Raw genomic sequence first — 19,289 nt, forward strand, 5'->3', positions numbered from 1 at the left:
GGTGGGGGTGGCGAGGCAGAGTCACTCTCAGGTGAAACCCACCACTCTGCCCTATTCCTAAATCAAGGGTCGTTCTCTTCGGAGGGACTGCCACCCTCCCCAACAAGCCCCCGGGGGTCCCGGCTCACTCCCTGTGGCTAGCAGTGCCAGGCGTCGTCATTGCTGTCTTCTCTGGAAGCTCATTGATCCTCCCGTTCTGTGTCTAGTAATGAAATTTATTGATCAGGGAGGGCCAATGGCCGTTGATAAACAGAGCTGACATTGCAGGCACAGGCAAGTGGACAGGAGGGTGCGTGGGGAGGGGACAGTGCCTCTCTGCGGAGAGCATTGGCGTCAGAGCAGAAAGACAAGCTGGGCACAGGTTGTACCTGGGGCCAGGGGGGTGAGCGGTAGCCCGACCCCCCGGGAACCCTGAGCTTAGACATCGGTGGTATCTGAGGCCCTCAGGGGTTCTCGCAAGAACCGTATTTTCCTTGTCTTTTTTTCCCCAGACTCCTTGGAGCAGAGCTGACCTCAAATAGCCCAGAAGGAACATGTCCCCAGCTTTCCCCTTGGGGACCCTAGAGGCTCTTCTGAGCCACCAGGATTAGAAGGGACCTGTCACTTCATTTTTCTTTCTGTTCTCAGGGAAGCCAGGAGCTTGAGACTCGTGACATCAAACACAAGCAGTCAGTCTGAACAGGAGTTTGAGACAGGCTGTCTGTGGCCATGACCCTGAGGTTGTAGGACCTGGACGCTTTTTTCAGAGCTGTTACACCTGGTCTTTAAAGATTTTATTTATTTATTTGACAGAGAGAGATCATAAGTAGTCAGAGAGGCAGGCAGAGAGAGAGAGAGGAGGAAGCAGGCTCCATGCCGGACAGAGAGCCCGATGCGGGACTCGAGATGCAGGACCCCGAGATCATGACCTGAGCCGAAGACAGAGGCTCAACCCACTGAGCCACCCAGGTGTTCCTACACGTGGTCTTTAAAGCTGGAATCACAGATGGAATTTAGCACAGGTGGAATCCTCACTGTACAGGACAGGAGATGGTCAGGGACTGGCTGTGGCTGGGAAGCCAGGTCGGTGGCACCGGGGCTGGAGCCCGTGTCTCCCAATACCTGGATCTGACCCCACTGGAGGGAGAAGGGAGCCGGGTCTGCTTCCACGGGCACCTTCCAAAGGCAGCATTCTCCCTGGCAGTGAGCTGACCATGAGCTCGTCCTGAGCGCCCCCGCCTGCTGCCCCCTCGGTCACCAGCACTCCAGTCCCACCTGGGGCTCAGTGATCCGTCAGACCCCGAATGAGGCACATAGTCTTTGGAAATCAGGGGCTTTTACCCTCTTGATTTCAGCTTCAGAAGCTGAACCATTTTTGGTTCTCTCTGCTTTTCAGGGCCTCAGTACCAGCCTTTCTCATAGAGTCCTTGGGTGGCTGTTAACAGGGCCCAGCCCCAGGCGTCCTCGGGCTCAGGTTCCCGACTCAGGGCCTCACTCCTCCTGCCCAGGCAGCCTGTCCCAAGCGTGAAGGGCCCTCCGGTCCTCCCCAGCCAGCCTCCGACTCACACTGCCCTGCACCTGCCCGTGTTCGGAGCCTCTGAGGATGCCAGCTGCACTTCGCCTCTCTGAGGGCACCATCACCGGCAGCCATGTGTCCTGCCACATCACGGTGGAGCCAGCCAGAGCGGGCCCCCAGGACTTAGTTGTTTTCTTTGTGTAGAAAGTAAACATCCTCGGGGCACCTGGGTGGCTCAGTCATTAAGCGGCTGCCTTCGGCTCAGGTCATAAACCTGGAGTCCTGGGATCAAGACCACTTCGGGCTCCCTGCTGGGCGGGAAGCCTGCTTCTCCCCCCTCCTACTCCCCCCACTCCTACTCCCCCTGCTTGTGTTCCCGCGCTCTCTCTCTCTCTCCATCAAATAAATAAGTAAAGTCTTAAAAAAAAAAAAAAGAAAGAAAGAAAGAAAGTGAACAGCCTGGAGAAAGGAGCGGTGTGGAGGAGGTGGAGGCCTGACCGGCAGGAAGGAACCCAGGCGCCTCTGTGGCTCCCTGACGGTGACTCTGTTGCTTTCAGTGGGGGTCAACTTGTTCTATTTCTGCATCATCACGTACCTGTACGGGGATTTGGCCATCTACGCTGCCGCCGTGCCCTTCTCCCTGATGCAGGTGACCTGGTGAGTGCCCCCCTCCCCCTCCCCCCCACTGGCTGTAACCAGACATCCTTCCTCGGCCGGTCAGGGCAGAGTTTCCGGTAGAAGCCCAGTGCCAAGCAAACATGGTGGCATCTAAAGCACGGAGAGGCCCAAGGCCGTTTTCTGTCCTTTGCAAACTCGCCCTACACCGCTGTCCCCGTCCCTGCCCTCTGGGGAAGATTATTTGGGGACTGGTGCCGTAGGAGCCCATAGCACCTGCCCCAGGACAGGAGACTGTGACTCCTGGCGAGTGAGGTGGATGGCCCAGGAGCAGCTGTGGGGGTGCACGGAGGCTCGGTAACGGCCCATCTGTCTGCTTCCCGCTGAGCAGGGGCCGCACTGAGCCACTCTTCTCTTTACCAGCAGCGCCACTAGTAACGAATCCTGTGGTGTGGAGGCTGACAGCAAGCACAACGACACGGACCCGTGCTGGGGGCCCCTGCGCCGTGTGGACGCCTACCGCATCTACCTGGTGAGTGGCCTCGCCTCGACACCTGCCCAGCCGGGCTGGCCGGGGACCTTCGGACTCTACTCCCTGAGCGGAGAGGCTCCCCAGCTTCACGCTCTGGCCAGTTGCTGGGGCCGTGGTCCTGGGCAGAAACTGCGTCACGTTACTGAGACCATAGCCGTACGCCCAGTCACCCGTCGCTTGGGGTTGGCATTCAGGTCATTGCCGGCTGCTGGCTGTGAACTCTTGTAAACTGAGCTCAGGGTGGGAGGGGCACCCTAGGAACAGCTCTTTAGAGTGTCAGGAATGAATTTCCTAGAGACTCGGCCATGTTCCGACCTCACTCCCGGCCAGCCCAAGAGCGAATGGGAGATGCGGGGCTTCCTGACTGGAGCCGCCGGCTCTGTCCCTGTCTCCCCTCCTCGCCGCAGGCAGGGGTGGGGTGGGGGGATATGAATCTCCAGGCTGTTCTCAACTGCTTTGTGCCGCGGGCAGGAGGGGCGGGTTGGAGCTGGAGCTGGAGACCGTGCCGGACGGGTCTTGGGTAATAAGACACGAAGCCGAGGCCGTTACTTATCTCTGCCTTGTGTGCGCGCAACTCAGAAAGGCTCCCCTCGCCCTTTTGCAGCATCTATTAATATTCTCTGCCTCTTCTTGGTCCTCCTCAGCCCTGACACAGATTTAGGTGTGTGAGGTGACACGCAGTGTGACACGTGGCTACTTAGCTCCTGCGGAGGGGGAGGCAGGGTTCGGGAGAGAGCAGAGCCTTTCAGGGAGTTGGCCTCTTGACTTAATTATCCTCATCCTGGGAAAGGTTTCTTTCTGCAGGTCCTGCCAGCTGTGCTCGGGGTCACAGTTTGTTAACCCAGGGCCACCGGAGGGCGGTTTTACCTTCCCAGTCCCACCCTGTGGCCCTGCTGAAGCCGGCCTGTGGCCCAAGCCTGGGTGGAGACTGGTTTTCTTCTCTTGCATTGCCGGAGCGGTCGGATGGTCCGGTTTTTGTCTCGCGTGTTCACCTGTGCGTGTTCACCTGTGACCAGAAGCTTGTCTTTTAGTAGAATTTCATCTCAGATGTCCCCACCACAGGTCTGGTGGGAATTTGGTGGCAAGTTAATTCCCTGGTGCAGTTCCCCACTCCCCCTCCCCCAGCGTATGGTGGGGGGCAGCCAGGAGGGCAGCACAGCTGGGGCCTGTTAGCCTCTCAGCATTGCAACAAACAGTCATTGATAAAATTAGCAAAAGTATCAGTGACTATTAAGACCCACCTCGATCTCTAGCTGCTAGATGGAGGACATGGAGGACGGGGTACGAGGGGCTCAGCACGGACACAGGTGCATGTCCAGGGCAGAGGGACCTGCCAGGGCCACCAGACCTCAGGTGCTTTTCCAGGTGCTCTTTCCAGGAGAGGCTGTTAGGGTCTGTGCCCAGTCTGCCCGGAGTATCCCTTCCCCCAGGAAGACAGATGCCCAGTACTAGGAATATTGGCCGCTGCCATTCGCCTGGTAAATTATTTAGAGGCACGGTTATTGCTTTATTCAATTGTTCCTTCGCTATTCCTGTAGACCTTCCACCGGAGGAGAGCCTCCCTCCCTGCATCTCGGAGGCTCCCTGGCAAACAGAAGGAGCCGTTCAGGAGAGTGGACAGATATTAATTACTGCCGTCACCGTTCGGATATTGCACTTAGAACTCCTAGGGCTGACTGCCACTCGGCCTGCGAAGGCTGCAGGAAGCAGAGCCTGTTCTCGCTGGGCGGTGGGCCCCCTCCCTGCCTCCCGGTCCGCCTCTGGGGGCTTCGCCGGGTTCCGTCACCGTGTGCTCTTCTGCCTGGTCTGCAGGAATTGAAGGCAGACGGACCTCCACGATTTCTCGGGAGTTACTCTACAGCTTTGTATGTGGCTCCCAGGGTCTGTGGCTTCCGCCCCTCCATGCTGGGCACTGGGCGTCCGCCCGCAGACCTGGGAGGGATTGGCGAAAGTGGAGGCTTCCTTCCTTGGTCCTGAGCTCCTTGTTGTGGGTGACGGGCGTCCTCCCCTCCCACATCTGACCCCGGGGCTCAGCCGCGCGTCTGCATTCCATCCTGTAGCCTCTTCAGGTCAGTAAGGAGGAGGGTTGTACTTCTCTCCCCACCCCGCAGTCGCTCGCATTCAGGAGGTTGTCGGTCGCTTCTAGAGGCTCCCGCTGCACCTCCTTCTACCCGCAGTTTCTGATTTTGCCGGCAGCGAGACTTCACTAAAATACGGGGCGAGGCGGCAGGCAGCTTTAAAGCCCCCCAGCCCGTGCACACGGTATCCTTGTCTCAGGTGGACAGCAGGCGTGTTTCGGGCCCCGTAATAACCATCTCTTCATAGCTATTTTGGGACGGTACATTCTGGGGAATAAAGATACAGGCTTTTATTTTGTGGTTTCCAGAAAGTCCTCTGGAAACAGTCTTTTCTGTGTCTTCCCAGAATGCTCCTGAAATGCACACGTAGAATGAGAATATTTGGGGTATTAACTATACCCAGAGGCCAGCCTGTGCACTGCATCATGATAGGAAGGGAGCTTTCTCCCACCAGCGGCTACCGGTCGCCTCCCGAAGCCCTTGACCTTAACAAATGGAAAATTCCTCCTCCCCTCCACCCTGCGACCTCCGTCCACAGCCTGTGATTGCCAGTGCAGCTGATATGAGTCAGTCTCTCCCTCTCCTTCCTTGGAGTAGCCACAGAGTGGGGCGCTAGGAGGCAGGGGTCCCGTGAGTCACACGTGTTTTCCAGAGCCGTCCCCACAAGCCACTGCAGCTGGAGCCAGCAGTGACCTGGGCGCTGGCAAGAGCCCATGAGGGTTAACATCAAGACCTGCCGTCAGCTGGCCTTGGATTCTCAGAACCCCACCAGCCGCCCCCACTGCTCCTTTGAAGGATCAGTGGGAAAGAGTTGGGGCATGTGGGAAACTATGGGGTCCCCCAACTCTTTCAAACCAGTAACCTTGCCTCCAGGCTGGGGGAATGTCTTGGGACTCTTTTTGCAGAGCTTCTCTGGCTTTGCTACGAAACAAAGTCAGAACTGAGCCCTTGGCTCTCTCCTGTGCTGTGAGAAGGAGCCAGAGACCAGTGGCGAAGTCGTGCTAGGCTTGTACATAAATCTGTTCCGTCCCGAGTGTCTGGGAAGCAGGGCGTGTGCCGCTGGCCTCTGATGTCCAGGGCCTGCCAAGTACTTGTTCACTTCCTGGTCCCAGCCGTGCCTCCCACCCAGTCCCTCACCCACCCACCCGCCCCACCCCCCGCCCAGGGCCTAGCCCTGTCCCTACCGCCACCCCTCGAGTGTCAGAGGGAAGCCCCGGGGCCACAGTGGGACTCCCTGAGAGCCGACAGCTCCTCCCGGTGCGCAGGAGCGGCTGTGGCCTCTTACAGGTGGACAGATGCTGCTGGGTCACCGGCAGCCCAGCAGGCGCCGGCCGGGCAGAGCCGGGAGTGCAGATGGCAGAGCGGAGCTCGTCCTGGCTGGAGACTCAGCCTCAAAGTGATGGTGTGGAGCGGGGCCCGTCGTGGGCTGCCTTGGGACAGGACAAGGTCACCCCGGCTCGCCGTCCTGCCTTGAACGGGAGCTGGGAGACCCACCTCCAGGGCCTGGGTGGCCCCAGGGGACAGATGGGAGCCTGCACGTGCCTGGCAGGTGACCTGCCACCCTTTGCGGGGCACCCCCTTGAAGAAGTGGGGTGTATGTTGGGGGTTAGGGCATTCTGCCTGCTGGGCTCTTCCAACAGGCGTAGGGCGATTCAATTCAGGCTTAGGTAGCACTGGAACAGGTCTTCCCAGGCTCTCCCCGGGAGTCCCAGTTGGTTTCTCCTTTAGCCAGCGAGTCTCGTTTTCTGATTCCGTCTTGGCTCGGCCTCGCGCACCAGTACTTGTCTCCGTCATCTGTAGGGTGTCAAACAGCATGCAGTCCCTTTTGTAAAACCCAGGGGTCTCTTCCTGAAATGGGTAAACGTCCCTTTTGTAAGGAGCTGGAGAGGAGAGTGACACACCTGCCGGCCTGTGCCAGGCCTCAACCGGCCCTTCCTACCGTGGCTTTGCGTGGGAGTAACGCGTTACCGCGCACCTTCTCCTTTCCGACTGGGTCCTCCGGGCTGCGCGGTAAGGCCCGTGGTGTCCTCCCACTTCACAGCAGAGAAAACTGAGACTTGAGGGCTGCAGTGTATACCCCGGGCCCCATGGCCAAGGCAGGGACAGGAGCCTGGCCCCCGGGGAGGGTTCCCATCCTCGTCCTCCGGCCCTGGTAACAGACTTGCTGGGCTTGTGGGCAGCCCTGCTGGTGAGGCCAGAAAGAAGGGAGAAGGAGCAGGTCGTGCCTGGTCGTCGGCCCTCGGGGCTTGATGTTTGCAGAGGGGCAGGGGTGGCACTGCCCAAGGATGGTGTCCGTTCGGTGGTCCGTGCCCACACTCCTGCCCATCTGCTCGATGGGTTTGCTGTCTGTCTCGCCGCCCCTCGCGCCTGGAGAGTGGGGCGCCTTCTCACATTCGCTCAAGGAACACTAGGGCTGGCCATGTCTTCCCAAGGACGTTTCCTGTCCCTCCCACAGTCCCTCTCTGTGTTCTTCCAGCGTCAGCCACTGTGCCCTGGGGCTGTGGCATCTGCTAATAAGTGGGTCACTGCTGCCATCACTTGAATATTTATTCTTACCGATTCTGGGGCAGGAGGTGGCCTAGAGGCCTTCAGGACCAGCGAGGAGGGAAACTTAGCGTGGCGCAACAAGGCTAGGCAGCCGCAGTGACTTGACAGGACGCGGGAACTCGGGAGCCCTGCTGCACGCCTCCAGAGGCACCGCCGGCTGCCCCAGAGCACAATTCCAGTAGGACACGCATGGACGCTGCCCCTGGATTTGCCACCGTCGGGAACCTGGAGTGAAGGCAGCAGCGGTTAGCTAAGGAGGGTGGCCCGAGAGGGCCTGTGGGAACTGACGGGGCCAACGAGCTGTCTCTGTGCAGGGCTCGTGGGCTGGCTCCCTCTGGAAGTGGACAGCAGGGCCCTAAGCCCACAAATGGCCTGATGGCAGTTTCCCTACTCTGGGCCACCCTGCCCTGTCTGACACACATGAGTCGGGACCCAGGAAGGGGCTGGGAGGTGACTCCTGGCTGCGTGGCCTTGCTTACGGGGTCTGGAACATCAAAGTCCGCCCTTCGTGGGGTGGCGGCCGACCAGGGAAGCCCATCTTTTTTCCTTCCCCTTCATCTGCACAGTGTGCTCCTTGTCAGCTCCCCTTTGCTCTGTCTGGATGCTCAGAAAGGTCCCGTTTTTCTTGGCCTCTCTTTTCCCCACTCGTAGGAAGATGCCAGTTGCACTGGGCAGTCACAGCAGGTGCAGTGGGCCGGGTAAGCCCTCGTGACCCATGCCTGGCCGGCCCAGGAGCTTGGTGTGGTGGGTGACGGGGGGAAGGGGATGCAGGCGTGCGGTGTCTTCAGCCAGCTGTGCAGAGTGTTCTCCTGAGCCTTTCCCCCTCGTGCTGAGCCCCTGCCTTCAGCCCATGATCCTGGGTCTCGAGGACGAATCATTTCTGCCCGATGCCGCAGAAACGCGTGGGCCCACTACCCCGACAAGAGCTGGGTCTCTAATGTTGAGGGAATGCTGACTTCAAACAGGCACCATTGCTCACATTGAAGTGACTGACTTGAAAGGATTAGCTTGTCTCTCCTTTTCAAGGAAATCAATAGTACAGGGACAGGCGTGTGTTTTCTTTTTCTTTTTTTTTTTTTTCCTAGGGAGCTGTCTATGTATTTCATCCCAGGGATGGCTTCTTGGTTTTCGGTGTGCTTTCCATCCCCCCGCCCAGCCCTTTCTAAACGAGACTCACATTGCTCTGTCACTCACGCCAGCACTGCGGTTTGTCTCTCTAGCTCCTGCCAAGGGTCCCCAGGAGCCCCCAGGCCCCCGCCAATCGCCCATGGCTGCTGCTGCCACCCGGGCGCCCCCCCCCCCCCGCCCCACTGCATCCCCTGCACCTGCCCAGCTGCTGCCCAGCATTGCTCCAGTAACCAGCCCTCACCTCTCAGTGCAGACCCGGGTAGCACCTCCCTGGGCCGTGGTGACCGCTGAACCGGACCCCATCCCCAGCACCTCTGGGTGTTGGAGCCGAGCCTCCTCCTCCAGCTCCGGGAGAGGATTGTCGCTTTTATTTTTACTGTGCCTCTCAGGGACCCGGGTCCTGTCTGCTGGCTTTAAGCCCGCCATCCATCACCCCCACATCCTGCCTCTGCCACGGCCAACACCTGACACACCAGCTTAGAAGGTGACACTTAGTCCCCAGTGCTGCCGCTTCTTCGCTCCCAGTGAAGATACCAGGTGATGGGAATTTGGCAGCTTCTGGACAGTCCCCACCGTCCCTCCCCCCCAAGTCTCAGAAGCCACCCGTTGCCATTGGTTGGGGTCCTGCATTCCTGCATGGGGGGAGCTTATATCCTAGTTCCTGAGCCAGGTAAACTGCCCAGATTCCCTCGTCACAATGGTACTTTTAGTGTCTCTCTGCCCTGATGGAATGTTCCAGGTCCCTGCCACCATATCCATTGTCTGGTGAGTCCTGAATACGTTCTTACAAACACTTGCCCAGGGCAAGCTGTTTTGATTCCTGCGCGCCTGGGCGGACGTCAGATAAATCGGCCTGGATTCTCACCCTTCCGCCCTACCCCTCTTCCTCATTCAGCCAGGGAGGTGTCTCGGGGTGGGGGAAATCGTTCTGTGTGCCATCTCCTGGGCACTGCTGCCCCAGCGCCATCCGCGACTGAGAAACCCCCCTGTGTCAAAGTCCAAACGCACAAATTACGGGACTAATTACTTGTCACAGAGTTAGTTCTTTTGCAGCAGGTTTCTCTTGAGTACTTGGTTTCTCTAATGGGTGTAAAATGTTACTCTGTGAAAACGAGTTATTTCTGAATAGAGCTCTTAGAAGCCTCTTCCTCGTAAAGGGGGCCTCCAGGTGTTCACGTGCACAGGTGCAGCGACCCAGAGCCCGGTCCGTGTGGAAGCAGGCCGGCGGCTGACGTGGGGTTGGGGTGGACGCAGGCAGCCCACCTACAAGAGAGCCCGGGGTGTGCGTGCCTTTTCTCACCGTGCTGCCTGGGAAGCTCCGTGGGGCTTGGTCCGTGTATACCCACGGCCTGCTCTCCTGCACAGGCCGATTTGGTTGGGAAACTTCCAAATAGGTCTCCGTGGGGAGTGCTCATCCCTGCTGGGGACCTTCTGCGCTGTGCTTTTTCAGGACTGTCTTACCCACACTCCACGCTGATCCCAGGCAGCCCAAGCTGGAGCCTTGAGCGCACCTTCTCCGTGAGCGGCTCGAGTGGGGCTCCGTGTCTGGTGCCCCTCGCTGCACAAGCATCCCGGGCTGACCCAGCACCAACCTGAGTGTGTTTTCAGCCTTTCCCCCCCAGCTGCTCCACGCCCCCTCTGCTTCCGGCCTTCCCTTTCTGAGTAAAGAACTAAAAGTGACTTTGCTTGAAGGAGATGTCCTGGTTGATTTCACATCTCCCGCTCCCCTCGTCCCCGCTTTCTGTTTCATTTCCCCCGAAAGTGCAGGGGAAAAAAAAAAAAAAAAAACCTCACCGTCTAGAAGCCAGCAGCCTGCCCGTGGTTTTAGAGGAAGGGGGAGTGTTCGTAAATATTTTGGGTTAACCCGGACGGAAACCGTACCTGCCAACCCGTTTTTCGCCTCCTGCCCTGGGCCCATGTGATGCCTTCGTTGCATAGAGGACGTGTGGTACTTGTGAGGGCCCTGCCGGGGTCTGTGGGCGATGCTCACTCTCTGTCACAGGGTGTCTGTTGTGAGCAGAAGCTGGTGTCTTTCTAAATAGCGCCCCAGGGCCCCAGCAGTAATTGTTTAATTAAATAAAGCACTCATTCTAAGATAATAACTGCACTCCTCTGTGTTGCCGGCGTTCCAGCCAGCGGGGCTCGCCATGCAAACCGTGCCCAGAATAAAAGCGTCTGGGCGTGTTCTCTGGACCACCGGCTAACCCACCGGAGGAGGCAGGAGGCAAGGGAGTGCAGAGGGCTTGCGGCCTGCAGAGATGCCTGGGGCCCAAGCCGTGATGGGCATCAGGGGAGCTGAACAGTTAGGGTGCATATTAATGATGCCATCTGATTAATTAGCATGAGCTCGGGCTGTCTCGTGGCTGAGCTGAGAGCAGACCAAGGTACATTTTAATAAGCCTTCAAGTGCAGAGGGAGGTGCGGCAGAGCTCCCCTCCGAGCAGGTGTGAGTCTGGAGGGGAGGGTCACGGGGCACGGCAGGGCGTCCTGAGTTTGGCTCTGGGAGGGACTTCCTCCAGCCACTGAGTGAGACATTCTCCAGAAACCTTGACAAGAGGAGGAAAGAGACAGCCAGACCGGGTGCAGGGTGCCGACTGGTGGGGCTGTGACGTGGACCCCTCGCCGCCATAGGGAGGTCATGCTCCAGCCACGAGGCAGGTGCGCGGCCCCCCGAGAACACCGTCCAGCTCTCTGCCTGCCCCTGGTCCGGACCATGAGTCTCGGCTATGTCTCAAGGTTTGGTTCCAGGAACCAACTTCAGGTACTTGTTGAAACTCCACATTTCTGGGTCCCAGCCCCGGCCCATGGTAGCAGGGTCAAGGCTCCGAGGCCCAGGAATCTGCACCTTTGACCAGTTCTGAGGGGAGATCTGTGTCCTCCCCCCTTTGAGAGGTTCCGCCGGCTGAGGACCTGTCCCCTGGCAAACGGTCCCCCTGCGAGAACCGCCCCCAGGCTGCAGCTGTGGAGGCAGCCTTTAGGGGCTCCCTGTGCCTTGCCCCTTCCAGGGGAAGACCATGGCCCCACGTCCACAGGTGTCCTGCTGGAATTATGCCTCACGCACTCCAGTGCAGACAGAGAACAGCATCCCTCCTCTGATCAGACTGTTTGCAGGCTCTGCGTGTCCCAGGGAGAGAAGGGGCTCCAGCAGCCTCCCGTTGCTACTGCCCTCTTTGTTAACCAGGGCCAGCAGGTCCCTCCTGCATCCCTGTGGACGGTGCTCTCGGCTCCCTCTTAGAGCCCACAGTGTGCCAGCCCCACCGAGAGGCCTTTCACCCTGGCCATCGATCGACTAGAGAGGAAGCGGGGATGTCAGTGCGGTTTCTTCTACACGGGTGGACAGAGTTGTTCATCAGCGAGCTCGAAGCCCTATCTCCCCTCCTTCCCCACCTCCAAGGTTACTCAGTGTCGGCAAAGACTCCTGCTCCCCCATCTGTCTATTTCAAGGTCTGACGTCAGCGGAGAAGGGGTGGAGCCAGCTTGGCCTGTGCTCCTCTCCGCGGGGCTCCCGTGTTCAGGGCACCGGACTTCCTTCCCTCCCTCCCCTCCAGCCCCAGTGCCCAGCATTCCCACTGCCCTCCACTCTTCCTGCACAGAGACAGGCGGGAAGGGTGGAATGAGGAAGGGCGGACGCCAGGAACACCTGCAGCCATCAGCTGGCTCTCTCGTCGGGGGCTGCGCACAAGCCAGCCGCTGAGGTGACAGAGAGCGATGGCTCAGCCTCCGCACAGCCTCGGGACAGGGACACTAAAAGCAAGCTGATTCCAGCTGGTTCCTGGAGATGCTGTCAGCTCGGCGGGTTCTAAGGTCCAGGAGGCCCATGCGCCGGCCACCGCTAGTGTCCAGCTAGTTCTCCTGACCGGATCAGGTGGTTGGGGGCTGATGGCTGGGTGGGTGGGTGGGTGCTGTTCTCCAAGGGAACCACAGAGGGGCAGGACGGATGGCCCAGAGGCTCCCCGCCCCCGTCCCTCACTGCAGAGTCTCCCAGCTCCCCTCAAGGCCTCTGGTTCTAAGGACCTCCGAGGACCAGCTGACCCCGAGCCTGCCCCGGACAGCTCTTCCCAGGCCCAGGGTCACGTGGCCAAGCCAGAAGAGTACCTCTCGCCTTCTCGTTGGTGCGGCAGAGCCCCGCCGTGGGGGAGGTTGTGCTGCCTACCTTGGTCTCCCCTGCCTTGACTTCCAGCATGCTGGACCAAGGCACAGAGCTGGCGTTGATTCCCCGTGAAGAGATGTCAGCGGTTACACAGTGAGAACCAGTACGCCAAGCCTGCAGCGCGGGAGAAGTTAATGTCTCGGCGTCTGCTCACTCGCTCTGGCTCCCGTGGGGCTCGCTGCAAGGGCCCAGGTGGCACTTTTAGCCGTTTATCGCATGGCCCCCTAGCCGGGACCTCCCCGCTGTGCCTTCTTCCTTTTGCCCCTGTAACACAGTGCAGTCCCTTTTAAGCCTTATCCCGCTGGGACAGAGAGGAGTCCCCCCGAGAGGAATCAGGAGAGCTTGAGGCCGTGCTCAGCCTCCCCCAGTCCCTATAGCGCAGGCCTGGCTGCCTCCAGCACGAGACTTGCCCCAAAGCCACGGAGCTTTTCTGTTACTTCATTTTTTCAACATTGGTTTTAGGTAAATATGACTGTCCTTTCCCTGCTTAAAACGTGTTAGAAGTTCCTCTCCATAAGGCAACATTTATGCTTCTTCACGTGGTGTAGTCTGTTCCGGTCTCCTTCTGGAAGCTTCTCTCTCACCACTGCCCCACACTCGCTGGCCCCTGTCCTGAAGAGGTGCTGGGCGCTCTCACGACTTTGTGCCCGTCCAGGGCCTTTCCCTTGCTTCAGAGTCTGACAAGCACTCACTCGTTCAGAACTGAACTTGGGGGCCTGTGGCCGTTACTGTCCCCCCCAACCCCTCCCATGGCGATAATTGGATTTCCGTGTGTCTTCAGTTACTTGGTCTCCCTGGGAGCCTCTCGAGGTCAGGGCTGTGCCTGACCCACACATCTGGAACCAGCATGGGCCTCACAGAGGGCAGTTGCTCCGTGAACATCGGAACGAGCAAGAGCATTAGGGTGTGCTGCCCCCACGGGGTCTGTGGCTGGCCCCGTGCGGTCCCTCTGTAAGCCCCTGGGGCTGCCGATGCCCGCGGCCCATCACCGCTAATGGCCACGGCCAGAAAAATTCCACGTGCAGCTGGCTTCTCTTCTTTTCCTGAAGGTACAGATCATCTTCTGTGCCTCTCTGTCGGGACAAAGTGACCCCTCAGAATGGCCTTAGGGGCACTCAGGGGGCCACAGTCAGGAGCTAAGCACATGCCAGGAAGTCTGGGGTGGCACCCCATCTGCCATCCCCTCTTTAGTGCCCAAAATGCAAGCAGTGAAGTCTTAGGCTGGGCCAGGCTCAAAGGCAGGTCTGTGTCCCAGGCAGAGCCTCAGCCCTCCTCTCACACACACCAGCTCTGTCCCGCACACCTCCTGTCATTGCTGTCCGTAAGGCCCTCCTCAGTCAAGGTCAGGCCTCTTTTCCCACCTGGGTGGGTGTGTGTGGACCCATCTCTGTCTCTCTCCTGCTTGCAAGGAGCCAGGCTGCCCTTAATAAGCCCGGATGGCATATAATCATTAAGTAAGTGACTATATGGGTTTTCCACAATATTTATCTATCCCTCCCCAAACCACAAGGGTTGCAGCTCTGGCACCAAATCCTTGGAACCCTGCCCACCACCGGGCACCATCTGGTTTTTCAGCTAAGAAACAGACAGCATAGGCACGCAGTCCTGTCCTCCAGTAGGATGTGAGGGGGATAGCGGCCATGCCAGGCTGATGCCACCGGGCCCTCCCAGCCCCCCTGCCCCTGCCCCCAAGGGAGGCAGCTTTCCTGGGGGTGGAGGTGGTGGAGAGACTTTCTATAGGGCAGAACCAAGGGAGGCGGTAAACACTCTAAGAAGGGGACCGGCCTCGAATTCACACAGCCTAAGTTCTGATCTCAGCCATGTCTTGGTCGTTATAAGGTCTTGACAAATTATTTTATCTCCTTTAGCTCAGCTTTCTAAACTGGAGCCCGTAACCCATTCCCAGAGTGTTGGGGTCAAGAAGTCTTCGACAGAAGGTGCTGTGCGTGGGTGCTCGGGAGGTGCTTGTCCCCTGGTGTGGATTCCCTGATGTTCAAGGCAAAGCCTTCTCTAGGTGATGGCTCTGGGCAGGGAGAGGCTCTGGCGTGAGAGTGGCCTGTTCGTGGGCACAGTTCTTCTCCCTGCCAATAGCATCCCCTCCAGATGCGGCCCCAACCATCTCCCAGCGGGGGGGCTTGGAGATGACTGGGTAGGGTAGCACCTGGGCCAGGTGTGTGGGACATGTCCTATCCGAGAGGCTGGGGCCAGAGATGGTGATGTGATAGTGAAGACGGTTGCCTGGGAGACTGTGCATTCTGGAAAGATGCCGTCTGTGTCCCATCACGGTCATGGCACAGGAGCCATTTCTGGGCGGTGCATGGCCAGGCCTCGGACCTGAGGGGGACCTGCCATGGGTCGTATCTTGTCACTCCCTCCCAGGTAGCTCCTTGTCCCACACGTCTTTAACACAGTGCTCAGCAGCCAGGCTCCCCAGTAAGACATCACGCTCCTTGATGGTAGAAATTTGGGATGAATTTCTTGATCTTTCTTTTTTGTCATCCATGGGTTCAGGAGGAGATGTGCTTTTTTTTTTTTTGGCCTCCCAGAGGACAAACCATAAAGATAGATTACAAACCTCAGGTTCCTAACTGAAGATTTCTGTCTCATCTAAGTAGGGCAGGGGATGTTGAGAGCAAAGGGTTCAGAGAAGGAGGTCATTTGGGTCCTTTCCTAGATCTGCTTTGTTTCCCGTTGCCCTGAGAAAAGAGAAGCAGAAGATTTGGAGGAAGGAACCTGGGGATGCTTTCAGCTGTCAGACGGTCACAGGCGGCGTTCCAGTTAGTGTGTTCAGGGAGTAACTGAACCCAGGCAGTGCCTTGTGAGTGCCCTGGCCATCTCCAGGCTGACAGGGCTGGGATCGCTGTCACCCAGGCTCCCGGGTGTTGGCCAGCGGTGCTGCAGGAGCCAGGACAGCCTGTGTCCGGCCTTCCCGGAACCTCGGAACTGGTGCGGGTGGTCTGGGAGCGCTCGCCCCACGCAGCCTGTGTCCGGGCTGCCGCTCACCTGCTGGCCTCCCGGGAGCGGTTCCCTCCCCGCTGTCCAAGAGATTCTCATCTGTTCTCTTTCCTGCCGACCCCTTCGCAGCCTCCAGGAGGGGCTGTTCTGGGCTTGTGACAGAAGAGCGGTCTGCATGTTCATGGCTGGGAGCAGCCGCCCCACCTGTAGCTTCTCCCCAAAATCATTTTTCCATGCTCCCCGGTGTCAAGACAAGGTTTGCACCAGTAGGCCCGCAGAACTTGTCCAAGTGCAACCTCAGTGGCCTGCATGCAGCTTTGCGGGGAGGGCGCCCAGAGCTTCACCTTCTTCCCAGTTAATTGGCAGTGGAGCACGTCTCTTCTCCTGCCCGACCTCCTGACCCTGGTCCAATTGGCTGCCGTGCGGGTTTGGTTTCTTGCCTCTGTTCTGTGGCTTCAGCCACTAGGTGCGCCCTAAGGAGTCTACCTTTCGGCTTGCTGTTGCCTTTGCTCAGAGCCCAGCACCCTCCCGTCTCGGGCTTGGCCTCTTCTAGCAAGCACACACTTGCCTTTTGCAGGTAGGACATGTCTTTGCGTTCACAGTTTCCAAGTGGGGCTGAATCGGTTGAAGCAAGTGGACTTGGTTTTCTCCTGCAGGACGTCTCAAGGTGATAGCTGGAGAAGAGCGTGTGGGCCAGAAACACGCTGCAGAATATCCGGGCAGCCGCTCTCTGTTTTTATTGTCAGCCATTCCCTGAATCTCCCATCTCTCCGTGCATTTAGTAGGCCTTGCCCAGTCCCTTCTAGGAGACGGTGGCAGTGGTGCAGGGACAGTAAGATGCTGTAACTTACCCTCAGCGGCACATGGCGGCGGCGGGGGGGCGGGGTCGGTGCTCATCTGTGCTGTGGGTGGGAAGGTGAGCTCCCTCCGTCTCCGTTACTCCTTCCCCCCCAGGGACACGGAACTTAAGGGATGAGTGGGTGAAGGGCCCGCTGCTTCCCCATCTCGGTTGGGCTGGGGGAACCTGTAGCTTCCTCCCACGGAGAGGCTCTGCTCGTGCGCTGGGCCAGCCGCTCACTGGGCTGGGCCTTCAGAAGGTGGCTGCTCGGCTCTGCCCTGCGGGAGAACCCCCTTCTCCTGGAGCTTCTCGTGCAAGCACCCATCCCTGTGGGTCTGGATTCTGTGGAATTTAGATGGGGTGGTGCATCCGATCGCAGGGTTTTGGCAAATGAGCTGTGATAACGGTCCTCTGGGCTTTGCGCACAGAGGCTGCCGCCTGGGGTTCAGACCCACACCTGTTGTCAGGCTCTCACCGTCCTCTGCACGATGGCCGAGCCTTTCTGTCTGGTTGGGAAGAACTTGAGCTCCCCACCAAAGCATCCGGGCCGTTATTGAACTTGGGTGCAGGTGACAGAAGTCCGGTAAGAATAGGAGCGACCTGATGTTCTTTCTTTGGCCAGAGGGCCTCACGGGGCCCCAGCTCCCTGTGTTCCCTGACCTGCGGTGTCTGGAAGACCGATGGGGTGTGAGAACGTGGGTGCCGGCTGTCGCCATTGGGGGTCATGGGCAGGGCCGATGTTTGTCGGCCCCCTGTGCACACACACGACGTGCTTTGAGAGGTTCTGTCACACTCGGGGGGCTCGTGGTTAGCCAGGGCGGCGTCAGGAGGCCAACCCCAGCACCGCGGGCGCCCGTGGTCCAGAAGCCCGTGGTCCCTCCGCGGCCCCTCGCTGACTCTGGGCTCCTCTCCTTTGTGGATGAATCCCCAGACGTTGTCATTCAAGTTGGGAAAATAAAACTCCCAAACCGAAATGCGCACAGCCACTTGAGAAATAAAAATAGAATCCTCGAACACTCCTTCCCGCACTCAAGGACACCTTGAAAGTTCAGTTCCCGTTAAGGGATGGGTTCATGCTGCGTTGTCATTAACCCCAATTAATTCTTAACCCCTGGCGCCCTGGAACGAGGGCCGCCCTGTCATCTGGGGGCTCGTTGCCTCTGTCACTTGGGAGAGCCTCCGGGATCCGTCCGGAGCTCAGCCGCGCCATCAGCAGGTCCCTGCCCCTGCCGGCCCCGCGCGCACCGAGTCCACGGATTCCACGGTCAGCCCCTGGGGATCCCCGCGTGTTTAGGGCAGATGAGGCAGTATGTCCCCGTTCCACCCCCTAAGACTTGTTACTTTGTCACTCTTGCTAAATTAACGGAGAAGTCCAGCCCCCACCCCACCCCAAACCCAAGACCAGGAGGCTCTGGGTGGACCTGCCGCCTTCTACACTGACACTGCGGGAGCTGAAGGGTGGGGCACGCAGAGGCAGCTGCTGGTGGCTGAACCCTGATCCCTTAGAAGCTCCACCGTGCTGCACTGTGGGGGCCACAAGCAGGTGAGCCCCCAAACCCTCATTTTTAGAGGAACTCAATAAACCAGGCACTCCAGGACCGGGCCATCCAGCCGGTTTCTCCAGCCCCGGGAGCCAGAGAACCACAGCAGCGTTACTTTCATTCCTTGCTGGCCGCCGCCGGCTTCCTTGACCATTTGGCCTTCATCCCCACCACGTGCTACCCTTCTGCTTCCATCTAGGTTGGGGAACAGGGCCTCGAGGGAGCCTTCCCCGCTGGATCGACAGTCCGCGGACTTCTTCTCTGCTGGATTTTCTCACTGTCCCCTGTCGCGGGAGGTGACCGGTGATCAGTCTTTGTCCCAGGGACTGGCTCAGAGGTTCTTGGGACATTTGTTCCGTATGGTTTTTCAGCACATCCTTCTCTCCTGCCTTCCGTGTCTCCATGAACAGCCGGCCCCTCTCTCTCCTCACCCCCACCCTGCCCTTCCTCCCTTTTGAGGGAGGGGAGATGGACTGCAGGTCTTGTGATTTTCACCCAAGTGCAAGTTCTGATGAGAAGGTGCGGTCCACTGTGTGTCTCCCCAGCAGGAGAAGAGATGCCAGCAGGCAGGATTGGGGGCTTTCGTTTTGTTTTGTAAGAGAAGAACTGGTGGGTGGGCGGTCTGTCTGGGGACTGTGAATCCACGGTCTCCCAGAGGCAGGCATGGGACGAGTCCTTGCTTTGAAGACCTTTGACATTAGGTTCTTGACATTAGGTTTCTTCTAAGACATTGCCCTTCTGGGCGCCTGGCGGATTCACAGAGTGGGCACAGCCCACTGGGGTCCGAGCCCCTTCCTTGCTAGGGGTCCAGGGGGTGCGGCTGATGGAGGGCAGCCGAGAGCCCTGGGCTCTTCTCAGAGCCTTTTCTCCTTATTGGGGCTGAATAGCATTCTCTCCTAAAGCCAGTGGGTCTGCTCAGAGCCAACGCTGTTTCAGTTTGCCCTTTCTAAATCAAAACATATTGATTTCACACCTGTTTGAGGAAGAGATCTTTTCCCGACACACTGAGCCGCGCTCAGGCGGAGTGGGTGGCTTGCCCACTTGTGTGCACTTGCCCTCTGCCAGCTCAGATGCTGCCCGTGGCAGGAGGGGCTGGTAGAGGGTACGAGGCAAGTCAGCAAGACAGGGGTGGCCTCTGCCCCTGCTGCAGGGTTACACCTCTCCACCAGGCGCTTCCCCACCAAATCCGCTATATTCTGCAGGTCCTCAGTGGGCATGTCACATGTGTCAAGCCCCCTGGGTGCTGGCGTGAACAAGGACGCAGGCCTTGCCGTCCTGCTGCTCGCACTCTGTCCGGGGGGCAGGGTTTGTGGATGCAAAATCAACCCATGAGGGGCACCTGGGTGGCTCAGTGGGTTAAAGCCTCTGCTTTCAGCTCAAGTCATGATCCCAGGGTCCTGGGATGGAGAC

General features: G+C 58.8%; 1 protein-coding gene across 2 annotated transcripts in view; it reads left to right on the top strand.

Annotated features, from left to right (window-relative positions):
- TMEM104 (transmembrane protein 104) overlaps window positions 1–19,289 on the top strand; it is a 53,958-nt gene that overhangs the window by 13,923 nt on the left and 20,746 nt on the right. The window contains exons 7-8 of one of the 2 annotated variants that reach the window (XM_082705093.1): window positions 2,053–2,152; window positions 2,537–2,642. In XM_082705093.1, coding sequence (XP_082561219.1) covers window positions 2,053–2,152; window positions 2,537–2,642 — 206 coding nt within the window. Of the gene's footprint in view, window positions 1–2,052; window positions 2,153–2,533; window positions 2,643–19,289 lie in introns of both variants that reach the window. The other variant, XM_082705092.1, reaches the window with a different exon arrangement.

Source organism: Mustela nivalis (assembly GCF_964662115.1).
Source record: "Mustela nivalis genome assembly, chromosome: 17".
In the NCBI taxonomy this organism is placed as follows: Eukaryota; Metazoa; Chordata; class Mammalia; order Carnivora; family Mustelidae; genus Mustela; species Mustela nivalis.